This window comes from Camelus bactrianus, chromosome 18 (genome assembly GCF_048773025.1).
Source record: "Camelus bactrianus isolate YW-2024 breed Bactrian camel chromosome 18, ASM4877302v1, whole genome shotgun sequence".
Lineage (NCBI taxonomy): Eukaryota > Metazoa > Chordata > Mammalia > Artiodactyla > Camelidae > Camelus > Camelus bactrianus.
Genome location: NC_133556.1, coordinates 5875631 through 5888597, shown reverse-complemented (window position 1 = coordinate 5888597; position 12967 = coordinate 5875631). Strand labels below are relative to the sequence as shown.

The 12967-nt window shown below is 47.5% G+C and overlaps 1 protein-coding gene across 1 annotated transcript; it reads left to right on the top strand.

Moving 5' to 3' along the window:
- Positions 1 to 3575: 3575 nt before the first annotated feature.
- On the top strand, positions 3576 to 12526 carry ZNF3 (zinc finger protein 3). The gene is given in 7 exon segments (XM_074345742.1): positions 3576 to 3712; positions 4828 to 4956; positions 6944 to 7080; positions 8170 to 8261; positions 8541 to 8667; positions 10336 to 11331; positions 11334 to 12526. Coding segments are annotated over 5 exon segments (1554 nt in total). The 5' UTR covers positions 3576 to 3712; positions 4828 to 4956; positions 6944 to 7025; the 3' UTR covers positions 11618 to 12526.
- The last annotated feature ends 441 nt before the right edge of the window (positions 12527 to 12967 follow it).

The window sequence follows — 12967 nt, the reverse complement described above, 5'->3', positions numbered from 1 at the left end:
TTCATCAAGGATATTCTTTTTTATTATTATTTATTTTTGGGGGGGTAATTAGGTTTACTTATTTATTTTTAGAGGAGGTACTGGGGATTGAATCCAGGACCTTGTACATGCCAAGCATGTGCTCTACCACTTGAGCTATATACCCTCCCTCCTAAGGATATTCTTTTCTAAAAAATAATTTATTTATTTTTGGTTTGGTTTTTTGTCTTGGGGTGGTAATTAGATTTATTTACTTACTTATTTATTTTAATGGAGGTACTGGGGATTGAACCCAGGACCTCCTGCATGCTAAGCAGGCATTCTACCACTGTGCTATACCCTCCCCTCATCAAGGATATTCTTATATGAAACTGGATTTTTTTAAAAAGAATGTATGACAATAAAGACTATAATAGTTCTGTCTGGTGCCACTGCCTGAATTTGTACTACAGTGTGAGCAGTTTCACCCACCATTGCTTTTGTAGCATCCCTGCAAATGTCAACACAGTGGAAAAGACAAAAAACAAAACAAAACAAAAACTATCCTGAAACATCCATAATCATACTGAGTGAAGAAAGCAAAACTCAAAAGGCTACAAACAGTAGGTATGATTCCATTTATATAACATTCTCAAAATGACAAAATAACAGAGATGGAGAACAGATTAGAGGTTGCCAGGGGTTAGGAACTGGGTGGGAGGATGTGGAGAGAGATGGGTGTGACTGTAAGAGTGTAGCAAGGGGGATGTTTGTGGTGGTGGAGGAGGTGTGTATCTTGATTATGGAGTTGATACACAAGTCTTCACTTGATAAAATTGCATAGAACTTTAGACACACACTGCACATAAAACTGGCAAAATCTGAGTAAGGTTTGTGGATTGTACCAATGTCAACTTCCTGATTTTGTTATGGTAATTAAGATGTTACCATTGGGGGAAACTGGGTGAAGAGCACACGGGGCTTCTTTGTACTTCTTTTTAAACTTACTGTGAATCTATAATTATTTCAAAATAAAACAATAATGAAAAATCTATCTGATGAAAATAGTTTTGACTGCCCAGACCACCTGGTCTCAAAGACCCACACAGGTCCACAGAATAGACTTTGAAAACTGCTCAAAATTAGATATTTCAAAGATAAGATAATCTTACAAACAATATCATTCCAGTAGAGTAGAGATTTTAGATGAAATAGATAAATACACAGGAAAAAATTTACTTACCGAACCCGATTCAAGAAGAAGTAAAAATACGAATAGTCTTACAATCTTCAAAAATTCAATCAGGAATCAAAAAATCCTCCCAAAAAGAAATTCTAGACCTAGCTGGCTTGAAAGATGAATTCCTGTGGAATTCTGAGAAAAATAGATACAATTTTGTTCTAATCTGGTTGAAAAGTAACAGCTGCATCTTATTTTATGGCAGATTGTTTCATCACTTTTGCATCTGGGCATCTACTGTTTTTTGAAATATAGTTGATTTACAATGTTTCAGGTGTACAGCGAAGTGATTCAGTTATACACATATATATATATTCTTTTTCAGATTATTTTCCATTATAGTTATTACAAGATATTGAATATAGTTTCCTGTGCTATACAGTAGGTGCTTGTTATCTTTTATATATAGTAGTGTATCTCTTAATCCCCAAATCCAAATTTATCCCTCCTCCCTCTCCCCTTTGGTAATCAGAAGTCTGTTTTCTATGTCTGTGAATCTGTTTCTGTTTTGCAAATAAGTTCGTTTGTATCATTTTTTTAGATTCCACATATAATTGATATCATGTGGTATTTGTCTTTCTCTTTCTGACTTACTTTATTTAGTATGAGAATCTCTCGGTCCATCCATGTTGATGCAAATGACTTTAATTCATTATTTTTCATGGCTGAGTTTTTATTTATTTATTTATTTAGTTATTTATTTAGTTATTTATTTATAAAAGCTATATGGAAGTTTAAATGTTTTATTCCTCGCCTTGGTAGACTGCCTTGGGCATCTTCTGCATGACTCATGGAACTTCAGAGACCACAGACCCAAGAATAATCATTAATAGCAAGGCTTTTGAGAACTTGTTGGGAATTAACTAGACAGCTGGGTTCTGGGGCAAATACAAATGGCAAGCTGCAAATTGACCTCTAGGCCCCAGAGTAACAGAGTTGATTGTATTGAGGATGCTGGGCACCTGAGAGCTGTTTCCTGAGGGCTGCCATTAGGTGAATTTCTAGGAAACACACAACCCCACTTCCAGGAGGTTCACTCTGCTTCTATCCTTCCCTCCTCTCCTTGCCACTGCCTTCTTCTTCATCTTGTTCTTGTCTTGGAGGAGGAGTGGAAGAATAAGGAAGTGAAAAGAGAGAAAGAAAAAAAATGCCCATTTTTCTTTGGGGGTTGGGGGTTGGAATTTTTATTTAGTGGCTTGGCTATTCCAGCTATTTGCTCAAATTCTCACTGGGTCTAGAAAGACTGGTGTTGGTCACACACTCACACCTCTCAGGCTACCCTCAAGTTTTGTTACCTGGAAATTGTTCTTTCATGCCTCAGGCCTTTTGCACTGGCTGCTGCCACTGGGGAGAGCTCTCCTTCTTCCCTTCAACAGCCTGAATCACTTCTGGAAAGTCTTCTCACCGCCCTACAGGCCCCGCTCTTTGTCACTTTTCTGAGCGCATACCATATTTTACTGACATTGGTTAAATTACTGTCCTTAGACTGAAGTCACCGGAGAGTTAGGTTTGTTGCATCTGCAGACCTGAGTGGCTGTGCTATTAAGTATTGGACGCCATAAAAATCGGGATCAAATTGGAGGCATGGCCATAAGGTGCCATCAGGAGATCACAAGATTTCGTTTTGTGTATATTATCTGCGGGATTTGATCCCGAAACTTTCAGGATTCCTCCTGTGAGGACATAAAAGTGAGTAAATGTGAGTAAACCACGAAAACCTGGACCCTCATTCCCTCAGGCATCTCAAACATCAAAGGGCTTCGCCTGTTTTCTTCAGATCTGGATCTGTAACTTTCCCAAATCTCTTCTGCTTTCATCACTTGTACAGGTTTTGTCCTCACGTGAACTCTCTGATAGGCTAGAATGTTTTCTTCAGATTTTAGTAATTTAAAGGGGGCTTTTTTTTTTTTTTTTTTTTTTTACATGAGACAAACACAAAACTTTGCTTGGAAGCATAACCTTCGTCTGTTTGGAAACTTCAAATATGGGTGAATTTTTTATATCGAATCCTTCAAGCGTCCTCCTGTTTGCTGCGGGTCAACTTGGGACTCCGGTAGCTCAGACACTGTATGCCCTGCTGGGCCCGCGGCTGCCCCGCGGAGGACCACGTGGGAGCGCATCCCGGACCACCCCCGCCACCTGCGCCAGGACGCCCCCTCCCCGGCCGCCGGCTCCCGAGCATGCGCCCTGAGGACCAGGTGCGCAGCGCCCCACCAGGCCCCGCCAGCAGGGGGCGCGGCGGGCGGGGGCGACAGGCCTAGAGTGTTGCGTCAGCGCTGGGGCCCTGCGCCCAGTCAGCAAACCACCGAGAGGCGAAGACTTCCCATTTTCCTAGAGAGAACAAGTGGACGTGGGGGACTCGGGGGTGCGGTGAGTAGTGAAAAGAACCGACCCGGAAGCGAAACGGAGGGAACTTCCGTTCTTTGTTCTGTCCACCGTGTGTGGGTCTGTGACAGGGACCAACGGGGCCTGGTCGGTGTCTGGCCCCCCAAATCTCCCGTCCCTGCCCCCAGGGTGAGTCCGGCCGCCCCCAGGGCTCGCGGTGGGGCAGGGACAGTGGTCGCCAGGGAAGTGGGGGGGTGTCCGTGCTGCTGCGGCCCGCGGGGTCCCCAGGCCCTCCGGGAGCAGGCTCCCGGGAGGCGCGAGTCCCGACTCCGCTTCCCCAGGGACCCCGCCCCCTGCAGGCCCCCCGTGCGAGGAGGAAGGAGGGGCTGCGGTTCTGATTCTGTGACTTCCACAGCGCCCAGCTCGAGCACTTCAAAGTTCCAGTCTGGCTGGAGAGGTGCCCCTCTTTTTACAACAGCTGATGACAGCGACCCTAACTTGGTCGTCATTCGGCAGGAGGGAGGGTCTGTTTTTACTTAGCTGGGTCCGAGGATCAGAGAATGAGGAGTGCTACAAAGCGTGCGCAGTTAAAACTATTCACACATAACGGAATCATCCCCCTGGCGCCCAGTAAATCGAGTCTTTTTCGGGGAGTGGTACAACTGTGTCCCATTTCCAGACGTATTAAATCCCTAATTTGACCCCCTTTTGAAGTGGGATTGAACACAAGCCGGTGTTTCCGTTCTGAAGGGCGTATGTGAACTCCAGGAGAGGATAAGCAGGCTGATGAGCCTGAAATCTGTGCGATATTTAGAGGAACTAAAGGTATTCATCCCCACGAAGAGAAGCTTGTGGAGAGTGGACATCATTGGGTTTCAGGTGTTTGGTGGAGAGTTGCCTGGAAACAGAAAATTGTATCATAGAAACTCCGTAGGTCACTAGGCCTCTGAGAGGTGAAGGTCGGAGGGAGAAGATTCTCAGCGTAACTCCCAAGACCTCTCTAATGGCTAAGCTGTGCTGCAGTGGAACAGACTCCCTGCTGAAGTAAGAGTATCTAGCAAGTTAGTGGACAGACCGTTAGGAACTTGAGGTATTTCTTGCACTGGGTGGGAGGTTGACCTGGAGAACCTTGATTTCCATTTCAGCTCTCGGAGGGCGCAGCACAGATACCAGTTATGGTCTTAATCAGTATTTATCAGCATATGTCCTCTCTTCCTGTTTTCCCCCCCTTATCACTAAGTATCTAGATTCCAAGTGAAGTTTACATGAACCTTTTAAATTCCTTTTTCTTTGTTTTTCTTTAGTCATACAGCATTGGCATCAACTCAAGTCAGAACTCCCAGGAACTTGAACAGACGCTGCCAAATTCCCAGTAATTGCTACTCTGGCCTTTTCGAGACTAACTACAAAGAAGGAAGGAAAGAATCCGGCGGGTAAAGCTTTCCTTGACTTGTTCTCTCTGCCAGGTCATCTTTCTCAGTCCCCAAGAGCACTGCAGGGAGTGGGGTTGGCAGTGGAGCAGGGGAAGGGCCCTGCCTGGACCTGAAGCAGTGGGGGCACAATGGAGGTTTTTCTTTCCATGAGAAACATTGTTTCCTGATCTAGACACTGGGGACTTGTTCTCAACAATATGCCTTTGAGTTCCAGCTTTGCTTAACCCAGTTGTGAGGAGGGAGCGTTGCTTTTTTCTCTGGAATCAGCGCCTCTGACTCTCCTTTCTAAGGAGAGTTTGGACTGAGAGCTGATTTGGTGGGGGTGTCTGCTCGTAACCAGCCCTGGAGATTGCAAAGGTGGTTAATAGGAAGAAGAGGATGGCTGGCTCTGAGAAAGAGTCGAAGGGCCCCAACCAGGAGAGGGTTGTGCAAGAGGGTGTGTCTCCTGGATCGTTAGTGGGCCTGGCTCATACCTGATTCATTGCTTTTCACTGTGTAATGGTCCTGGTGTGGTGATGGGCAGTCTACATGCCCCTGCTGCCCAAAGACTGGCACTGTCTGAACTCTGAGTGACCCTCAGGGCCCCTCCCCATTTTATGCCTTATGTGATTGCAACAGTCTGTAATGATGAAGCAAATGCCTTTTGCATTCTGGATTTTTTTCACTCCTTTCATTAGTGCCTTGCAATGTAACTGGCATGTAACAAATGTTTGTTCTATGAGCAAATGAATAAAGAGAGGGGAGGTGGCCAAAATCCAGGGGTTTCCCCTCTGTTCCTGCCTAAGCGTAAGGAGGCTCTGGCAGCTGCCTCACCTGTACTTCATCTGTGGATCCTCGCCACAACGTTCAGTTGTGGAGTAGAAACTTCTGAGATCCAAACCTTAGTCTGGGTGCTAATGTTACATCTTATTCACTGGCGCCACAGAGAACAGACCTCTTTTGATTGTTGTAGCCACTGGGGAGTGGGGACCTTAGCAAGAATAAAAATGTAGTAAATAATTTTATATTTGTTTAAAAAGTATTAGTTCTTGCTTTAAGGACTTACATCCAAGGAAATCTATTATGAGAGACGGGAGAGAAAATCTTTTATGAGAGAAGCCTCGCTGCTGCCTTCTCAGGGAGAGGACACACCGCAGCTGGGACCAGGGTCTCAGAGCCTGGTGAATACACACACCCACACTCTGTAACGAGACCGCACGAGGACCGCACAGGGCGCAGATTCCTCAGTAATAGCCCGCTTTTGACTGAGGCTGGAAGCAGAAGCTGTCTTAGAAAGAAAGGGGAGGAAGAATTTATCTCAGTCTAGCAGATCTGAGCTGTTTGCCCTAGTTCTGTGAGACAGGTATTGTTTCCCCCAGGTTTTTAAAATGAGACAAAGAACTCAGGGAAACTTTCTCTGATCTCTGTTATTTGGGTGCTACTTCACGGCCCCTCTTCCTCTGAGGGTAGCGCCTACAGGTACTGCAACAGCTAGAAACCGACCAAAGTAAGTTGGGTTTTTTTCCCCTCGTACTAATTCTAACATTTCTGAAGGTCTTTTCTTGATCTGTATACATTAGCTTTATCTATTATTCCCAGGGTTCCTAAAAATTAACATGATACTTAAACATTTTGCAGTCTATGTGTAATACTCTTTTTTCGCTTTACTCTGGTATTTCTCATTTCAGTAGTCACTTAGTATTTCATTCTGTTAATGGCATCGTTTGGCACCCATGTTCTCCATTTTTTGTTGTTAGAAATAGTGCTCGGTGTGGGGAGGGCGCCTAAGGTGGGATGTTGTCCAGGAACTTGGGCCCTTTTTTGTGATCCTCGTGTGGTCTCATCACAGGGACCGGGTGCATTTATTCACCAGGATCTAAAAGACCGATCACTGTTGCTGCATTTCCTCTTGCTATTCTGGTAGTAACTGAAATGCTAGTTCCCCTCTTTCTGTATTCAGGAGAGTTTTTTAAAATTGTCTTTGCACCCTGACCTTTTGCTTCTGCAGTGCTTCCTCATTGTCACTCAAACCCTGCTTCCTGCTGACTTTGCAAACAGGAGACCAGAGATACGAGCTTCTAGCCCTACCCATGGAAACTCAGGCTGACCATGCATCTCAGGAACCTCAGGCACTGCTTGAGAGTGGTAAGGGATAGGGGTCACGCATCCTCTCATTCAGTCATTCAGCAACCAGCTGTTGAAATCCCTTGCTTACCAGGTACTAGGCTAACTGCTGGAGGCCAGTTAGGACGTAGTCCCTGTCCTTCAGTTGCTCCCAGCCTCGTGGGGAGCGCTGGCTGAAGCCATTACTTAAATACAGCCTGATAGGCTTTACGGCTGGGGCATTTGTAAGGGCTGTGGGCTCCTCGTGCAGGATTAAGGAAACAGTGACGATCACCACGTTCCACTTCCCAGGTACTTTGTCGCAGCGGCGTCGTTGCCCTGGTTTGTGCTCTTGGGGAGCACGTGCTTTAGGGGAGCCCTCAGGAATTGTTCTGTAGGTCACAGGCGAAAGGACAGGAGGGCTGGGAAGCCATAAAAAGCACTTGCGTTTTGCTTTCGGAGGCTGTGCCCCTGATTTTGAGCCGGTTTTGGTCCTAAGGATTGTTACTCCCATACTTCTCAGGAAAAAGCATTTAATGACATTTTTGTCCATGTGATTGTACAGAATCTAGTTTCTCTAGGGGTTTAGAGTCTCTAAGGGACAAAGAGGGTAACTTAAGAATTACAGGAAAGGACATATGATCCAGCACAGACACAGGACGTTTGTAGTGTGGAGGTTTGATCTAGGGGTAGAGAGAAAGGAGAGGTGTGGACACAATGCCTTCAGTCACGGTCAGGGTGAAGCTCCTGGTTTTCCTCTGGTCTAGAAGTTTGTGCAAGAGTTTGAGTTGAGATTGGAGAGTGACGGAAGCAACATGGACAGGAGAGCCCGTGTTTCTGGCCAGGCCCAGGAGAATGGACAAGACTATACCAGTCACTGACAGTCGTTCTGGGCAAATGTCATTGAGAGGAGAGTGACTGGAGAGCCTGGATGAACGGGGCTTGGACATCTCTCCCTAGCAGGAAGGCCCACCCTGAAGGTCCCTGCTGGAAGCACCTTCTTAGCATCAGAGAGTGCGGACTTAGACAGTCAGAGGGAGGGGTCCTGGGTTGTTCCGGTACCCCAGGAGCCCTCTGTGGGTCACGGGGCCAGAGTGCATATTGACTTACAGACCCTTTCATCGTCCTCAGCTCTTCCTTCCTCCAAAGTTCCTGCATTTTCCGACAAGGACAGTCTGGGGGATGAGATGTTGGCAGCTGCACTGCTGAAGGCCAAGGCCCAGGTGAGCTGTACTTTTCTTTATCCTTCTCTCCTGCCCGTCCTGTGGAAAGTTTTGTGTAGCAGCATCCCATCCAGTGCCCTAAACCGTCCGTCAGGGCTGTGGTCCTTTCCTGTTGAATAATGAACCTTTCTGTCTCAGTCTCTCTTCACTCTTCCTCCACCGTAACCTCCTTTCCCCACTTCCCAAATATGCAGTATTCAGCTCCATCCCGAATCAGGTTTTGGCTCTGCCAGTCCCATCACACACCGTGGAATTGCATGCGAGAACGTGTCATTTCAGGAGTTGGTGACCTTTGAGGACGTGGCTGTGTACTTCATTCGGAAGGAGTGGAAGCGTCTGGAGCCTGCTCAGAGGGACCTCTACAGGGATGTGATGCTGGAGAACTACGGGAACGTGTTCTCACTGGGTAAGGAGGGGTGCTGTCTCAGTACAGCTCCCTGGGCGTTTCTGTGCTTCCTTGCTTGCTAGGAACAGTTGAGTCACTGAAAATCATTAGCTAAGGATTGACTTAATCTCAGACAGTGATAGTAACTCTCATTTGAACAGTAATTTGCAGTTCATAACTAGCGTTCATAGATCTGCTCTCACTTAACCCTCGCAGTAACGCAGCAGTTGAGGTGGCTGGAAGTACCCTCATTTTACAGGTGATGAAAGAGAGGTCAGGCGTCTTCAGTGCTTCGCCGAGTGTCACGTTGCTAGTGACTGGCAGAACTCGAGCCCTGGTCTTTTAACTAAATCTGGTACTTTCTCCCATGTGATTCTTAGGACTTAACATTAACATATAATCCAGAGACTTTTCCAGAAGATTAGCATATGGGGCTCCCTAAACGTGAGGTACTGCTCTGTGCCCAGGTGAACATTCTGGAAGTCCGTCTCCTCCTCTGTTGCACTACCTCTAGGGACCTGTTGCTCTGTGGATGGACCTGGCGTAACTGCTCCTCTTGTAGAAATTTCAGCTTGTTTAGAGAGCAGTTAGTTGCTTAACCTTTAGTGTGTGGACTGTTAATTCCTCATCTTTCACCCACTCTCGGCGAGAACACTTCCCGAGCAACGCCGGGGGTCTCCCTGAATCCCGTCTGAGACCTCCCTGTACATTTCCTCTCCGTCGCCTGCAGATCCTGGGTCTCGGATTGAGCCGTGGGCCCATTTGGTATGAAGGATGAACCTTTTCCCGAGTCTTTCCCCACGAGCAGGATTCCCCTTTCTGAATTTTGACATGATCTCTGGGCTGGAGTGAGAGGAAGAGCCGAGGGTCCTGGGTCTGAAGGGGACTGAGAACAGAGATGTCCTGAGAGGTACCTGTTCAGGTGAGGGAGAAACAGCTCTTTCTGTCCCTAACACTCATTGCCCTGTCTTTACTTTTTAAACTATTGACAAACTAAAAATGCTAACACCCAGATCTCTGTACTGGTTCTCTCTGCCTGAAGCTCCCTTTAGAAACCCCAGCGCAGTGAAGATAGCGAAGTTGAACATGGAAGTTGTCGGTGTGTCCTCGCATCTTAGCGTAGCCTCCCCGGCCTGGGGCCCTGGCGTGCACTGGCCTCTGTCTCTTGCCTGTTTCCGGGGATTTGGCGTATGTGTTGCGGCTGCAGACATGGTTGTTCTTTTCACCTGGGGCTGTAGGGCTTCATCCTTCCTGCCCTGCTGCCCACCCCCTTCCCACTTTTCTCAGCCCCCGGCTACATTTCGCTTCTTGTACTTGCATCTTTCTCTGACTGTTCAGTAGTCACCGTCTCTGACCTCCGAGGACTGCGTCACTCCATTACACAGCATGTCCTGCCTCTTCTGTTTTTGATTCCCTGCCTCTGCCTGATCTGTCCTTCTCTCCTTACAAATCCAGTTTTCTCTGCACTTCCAGCTCTTTTCTCAATTTTTCCTTCCCACCTTTCACCTTCCCTGTTTCCTTGGCCAGGTTCTTACTCTGCGTAGCTGCGTGCAGCCTGGACAGGCCTCTTTGCACGCAGATGAGAGGCGTGTGCTTTTAGCCTGTAAACATTATGTGGTTATACTGTGTCTGGTTTTGATTCTGTCTTCCACAGGGAACAAGTGACGTTTGTGTTTTGTATTGTGCCAGATGGTGAGACCAGAACTGAGCGTGATCGACACATTTCTGAAGATACAGGATCACACGGGGTGCTATTGGGAAGATTCCAAAAGGATATTTCTCAGGGTCTTAAGTTTGAAGAAGCCTATGAACAAGAAGTCGGTCTGAAGAGGCAGCTGGGGAACTCCTCTGGAGAGAGACTGAAGAGGAAGATACAGGATTTGGGTCAAGTGACAGCTGAGGAAAAACGAACCCCCATGGGAGAGAGAAGTGAGAAATACCGTGACCTGGGGAACAGCTTCGCTGTGAGTCCCAGCCTTCTGTCCCATCAGAGACTTCCTGTGGGTGACAGACCCCATAAGTGTGATGAATGTAGCAAGAGCTTTAATCGAACTTCAGACCTTATTCAGCATCAGAGGATCCACACCGGAGAGAAGCCCTATGAATGTAGTGAGTGCGGGAAGGCCTTCAGCCAGAGCTCACATCTTATCCAGCATCAGAGGATCCACACGGGGGAGAAGCCCTACGAATGCAGTGACTGTGGGAAGACCTTCAGCTGCAGCTCTGCTCTCATTCTCCATCGGCGGATCCACACCGGGGAGAAGCCCTATGAATGTAACGAGTGTGGGAAAACCTTCAGCTGGAGCTCCACCCTTACTCATCACCAGAGAATCCACACTGGAGAGAAGCCGTACGCCTGTAATGAATGCGGCAAGGCCTTCAGCAGGAGCTCCACCCTTATTCATCACCAGAGAATCCACACTGGAGAGAAGCCCTATGAATGTAACGAGTGTGGGAAGGCCTTCAGCCAGAGCTCACACCTCTATCAGCACCAGAGGATCCACACTGGAGAGAAGCCCTATGAATGTATGGAATGTGGAGGGAAGTTTACTTACAGCTCAGGCCTTATTCAGCATCAAAGAATCCACACAGGGGAGAACCCCTATGAATGTAGTGAGTGTGGGAAAGCCTTTAGGTACAGCTCAGCTCTTGTTCGCCATCAGAGAATTCACACTGGGGAGAAGCCTTTGAATGTAATGGGAGTGAGCAAAAGTTCTCTCCGGGTCACTGCTGCGTTAAATATCAGGGAGTCGACGTGAAAGAGAGCCGCTCACCTGGCCTCCTCGCTTCCTCTGAGTCTCAAGAGCGCCTGCCTTGCTCTACAAGTACGAACAGCTTGGGACGCGTCCCTTCTGACTCGCCTTTCACCTTAGAGAATGGGGCAGACTGGGCAGGCCATCCTGGCACGGTGGTTAACAACCAAGTCAGTGTCCCCAGGAATGACCCCAGCCCTGAAAGATTGGGCCACTAGTAGAGGGAAGCTCTGGGACCAGTCTTCTTCCGTTTTGGAAGGCAGTTTGCACTAGACCATGTTTCTCACACCAGAGGAGCCTTTCTTTCCAAGGTGGGGTTGGAAGCACGTAGGAATAAAATTCCAAGGAGTCCTCTAGTTGGGAGTCAGTATAGTCAGCAGAGAAGAACGTGGAAAGAATGTTCTGGGTCGTGTTACTGGCTAGCAGGGGAGATGGAGGCTGTATTTCAAAGCCACTGCTTCTAATCCAGCTTTCAGGTCTGATGAAGAATGTGCTGTTTTGTTCTATGACTTCGTTTATTAGGGAAACTGGGTGCTGAGGGATGTTATTTTGTCGGGCGGGGGAAGGACCCTAAGGTTTTCTGCAGTGACTGTATCCTTTAGGGCTCCTGGAGCAGCATAAGCCAGTTTCCAGGAGCAGCCTGGCAGTTTTGTGGGAGAACTCGCTCTTCCCTGCTGTGATAGGACTAACTGGGAATCCAGCTAATCAGTGGGTCTAACATGAGGGAAAGGAGCAAAAGCTTTTAGCATCGACCTGTTCCTTTCCTCCTCTCTCCTGCCACTTCTGTGACAGAAAGTGATTTAATCTAAACCCCTAGTTACTAAGGATGTTTTTAAGGAGCTCGCTTAGCCAGCTTCCTGTGCCCTCTGTCACCTATAACCTGTGACCTCTGGCCCTGGCAGCTGGACCCCTCCTGATGCCACCTCTGACTTCGGCAGCCAAGAATGAATGCAAAGCACAGAGACCAGAGGAGGACAACTAGGCCGGAGCCTGGCCGCGGGGCCCCTCGCTGGGTTAGAGGAGCTCCCGGGGCTTCCCAACTGAAGGGATGACCTGTGGTTACACTTGCCCATCGTGCTCCTCCTGTAGCATACATGAAGTGCACTATTAAACAATAGTTTTCAGAAGGACAGACTGAGTGTGTTTTTGGGCAGGGGCCAAATTTATTTCAGTTTAAACAAGAAACATTAGTGACTGTAAATGGAATCTTTAAAAAATTAAAACTTTGTACAGACAACCATTTCCCCTTTAGGCTCAAACATGTGACCTCACTCTCTCAAGACTCACTCCCTCAAGACTCCATCATTTCCTCTGCGTTGCCTCTGACTCTCAGGCATTTCCAGTCGCTCCCCCGTCCATTAGGATTTTATTGATGCGTATTGTTTTGTGTGATACGATACTTAACACCAGCTGCCAAAACTAGGAAGGTGTTGCTAAGTATGGGGTCCTTGATAAGAGTGTACTTGGGTGTCAGGTACCGATGGGCCTGTTGAGATGTCTTGGTTTGGCTGTGGGGAGGTTACGGTCATGGAGAAGGCGGAGATGAAAGAGAAGATGAGGACGTGTCT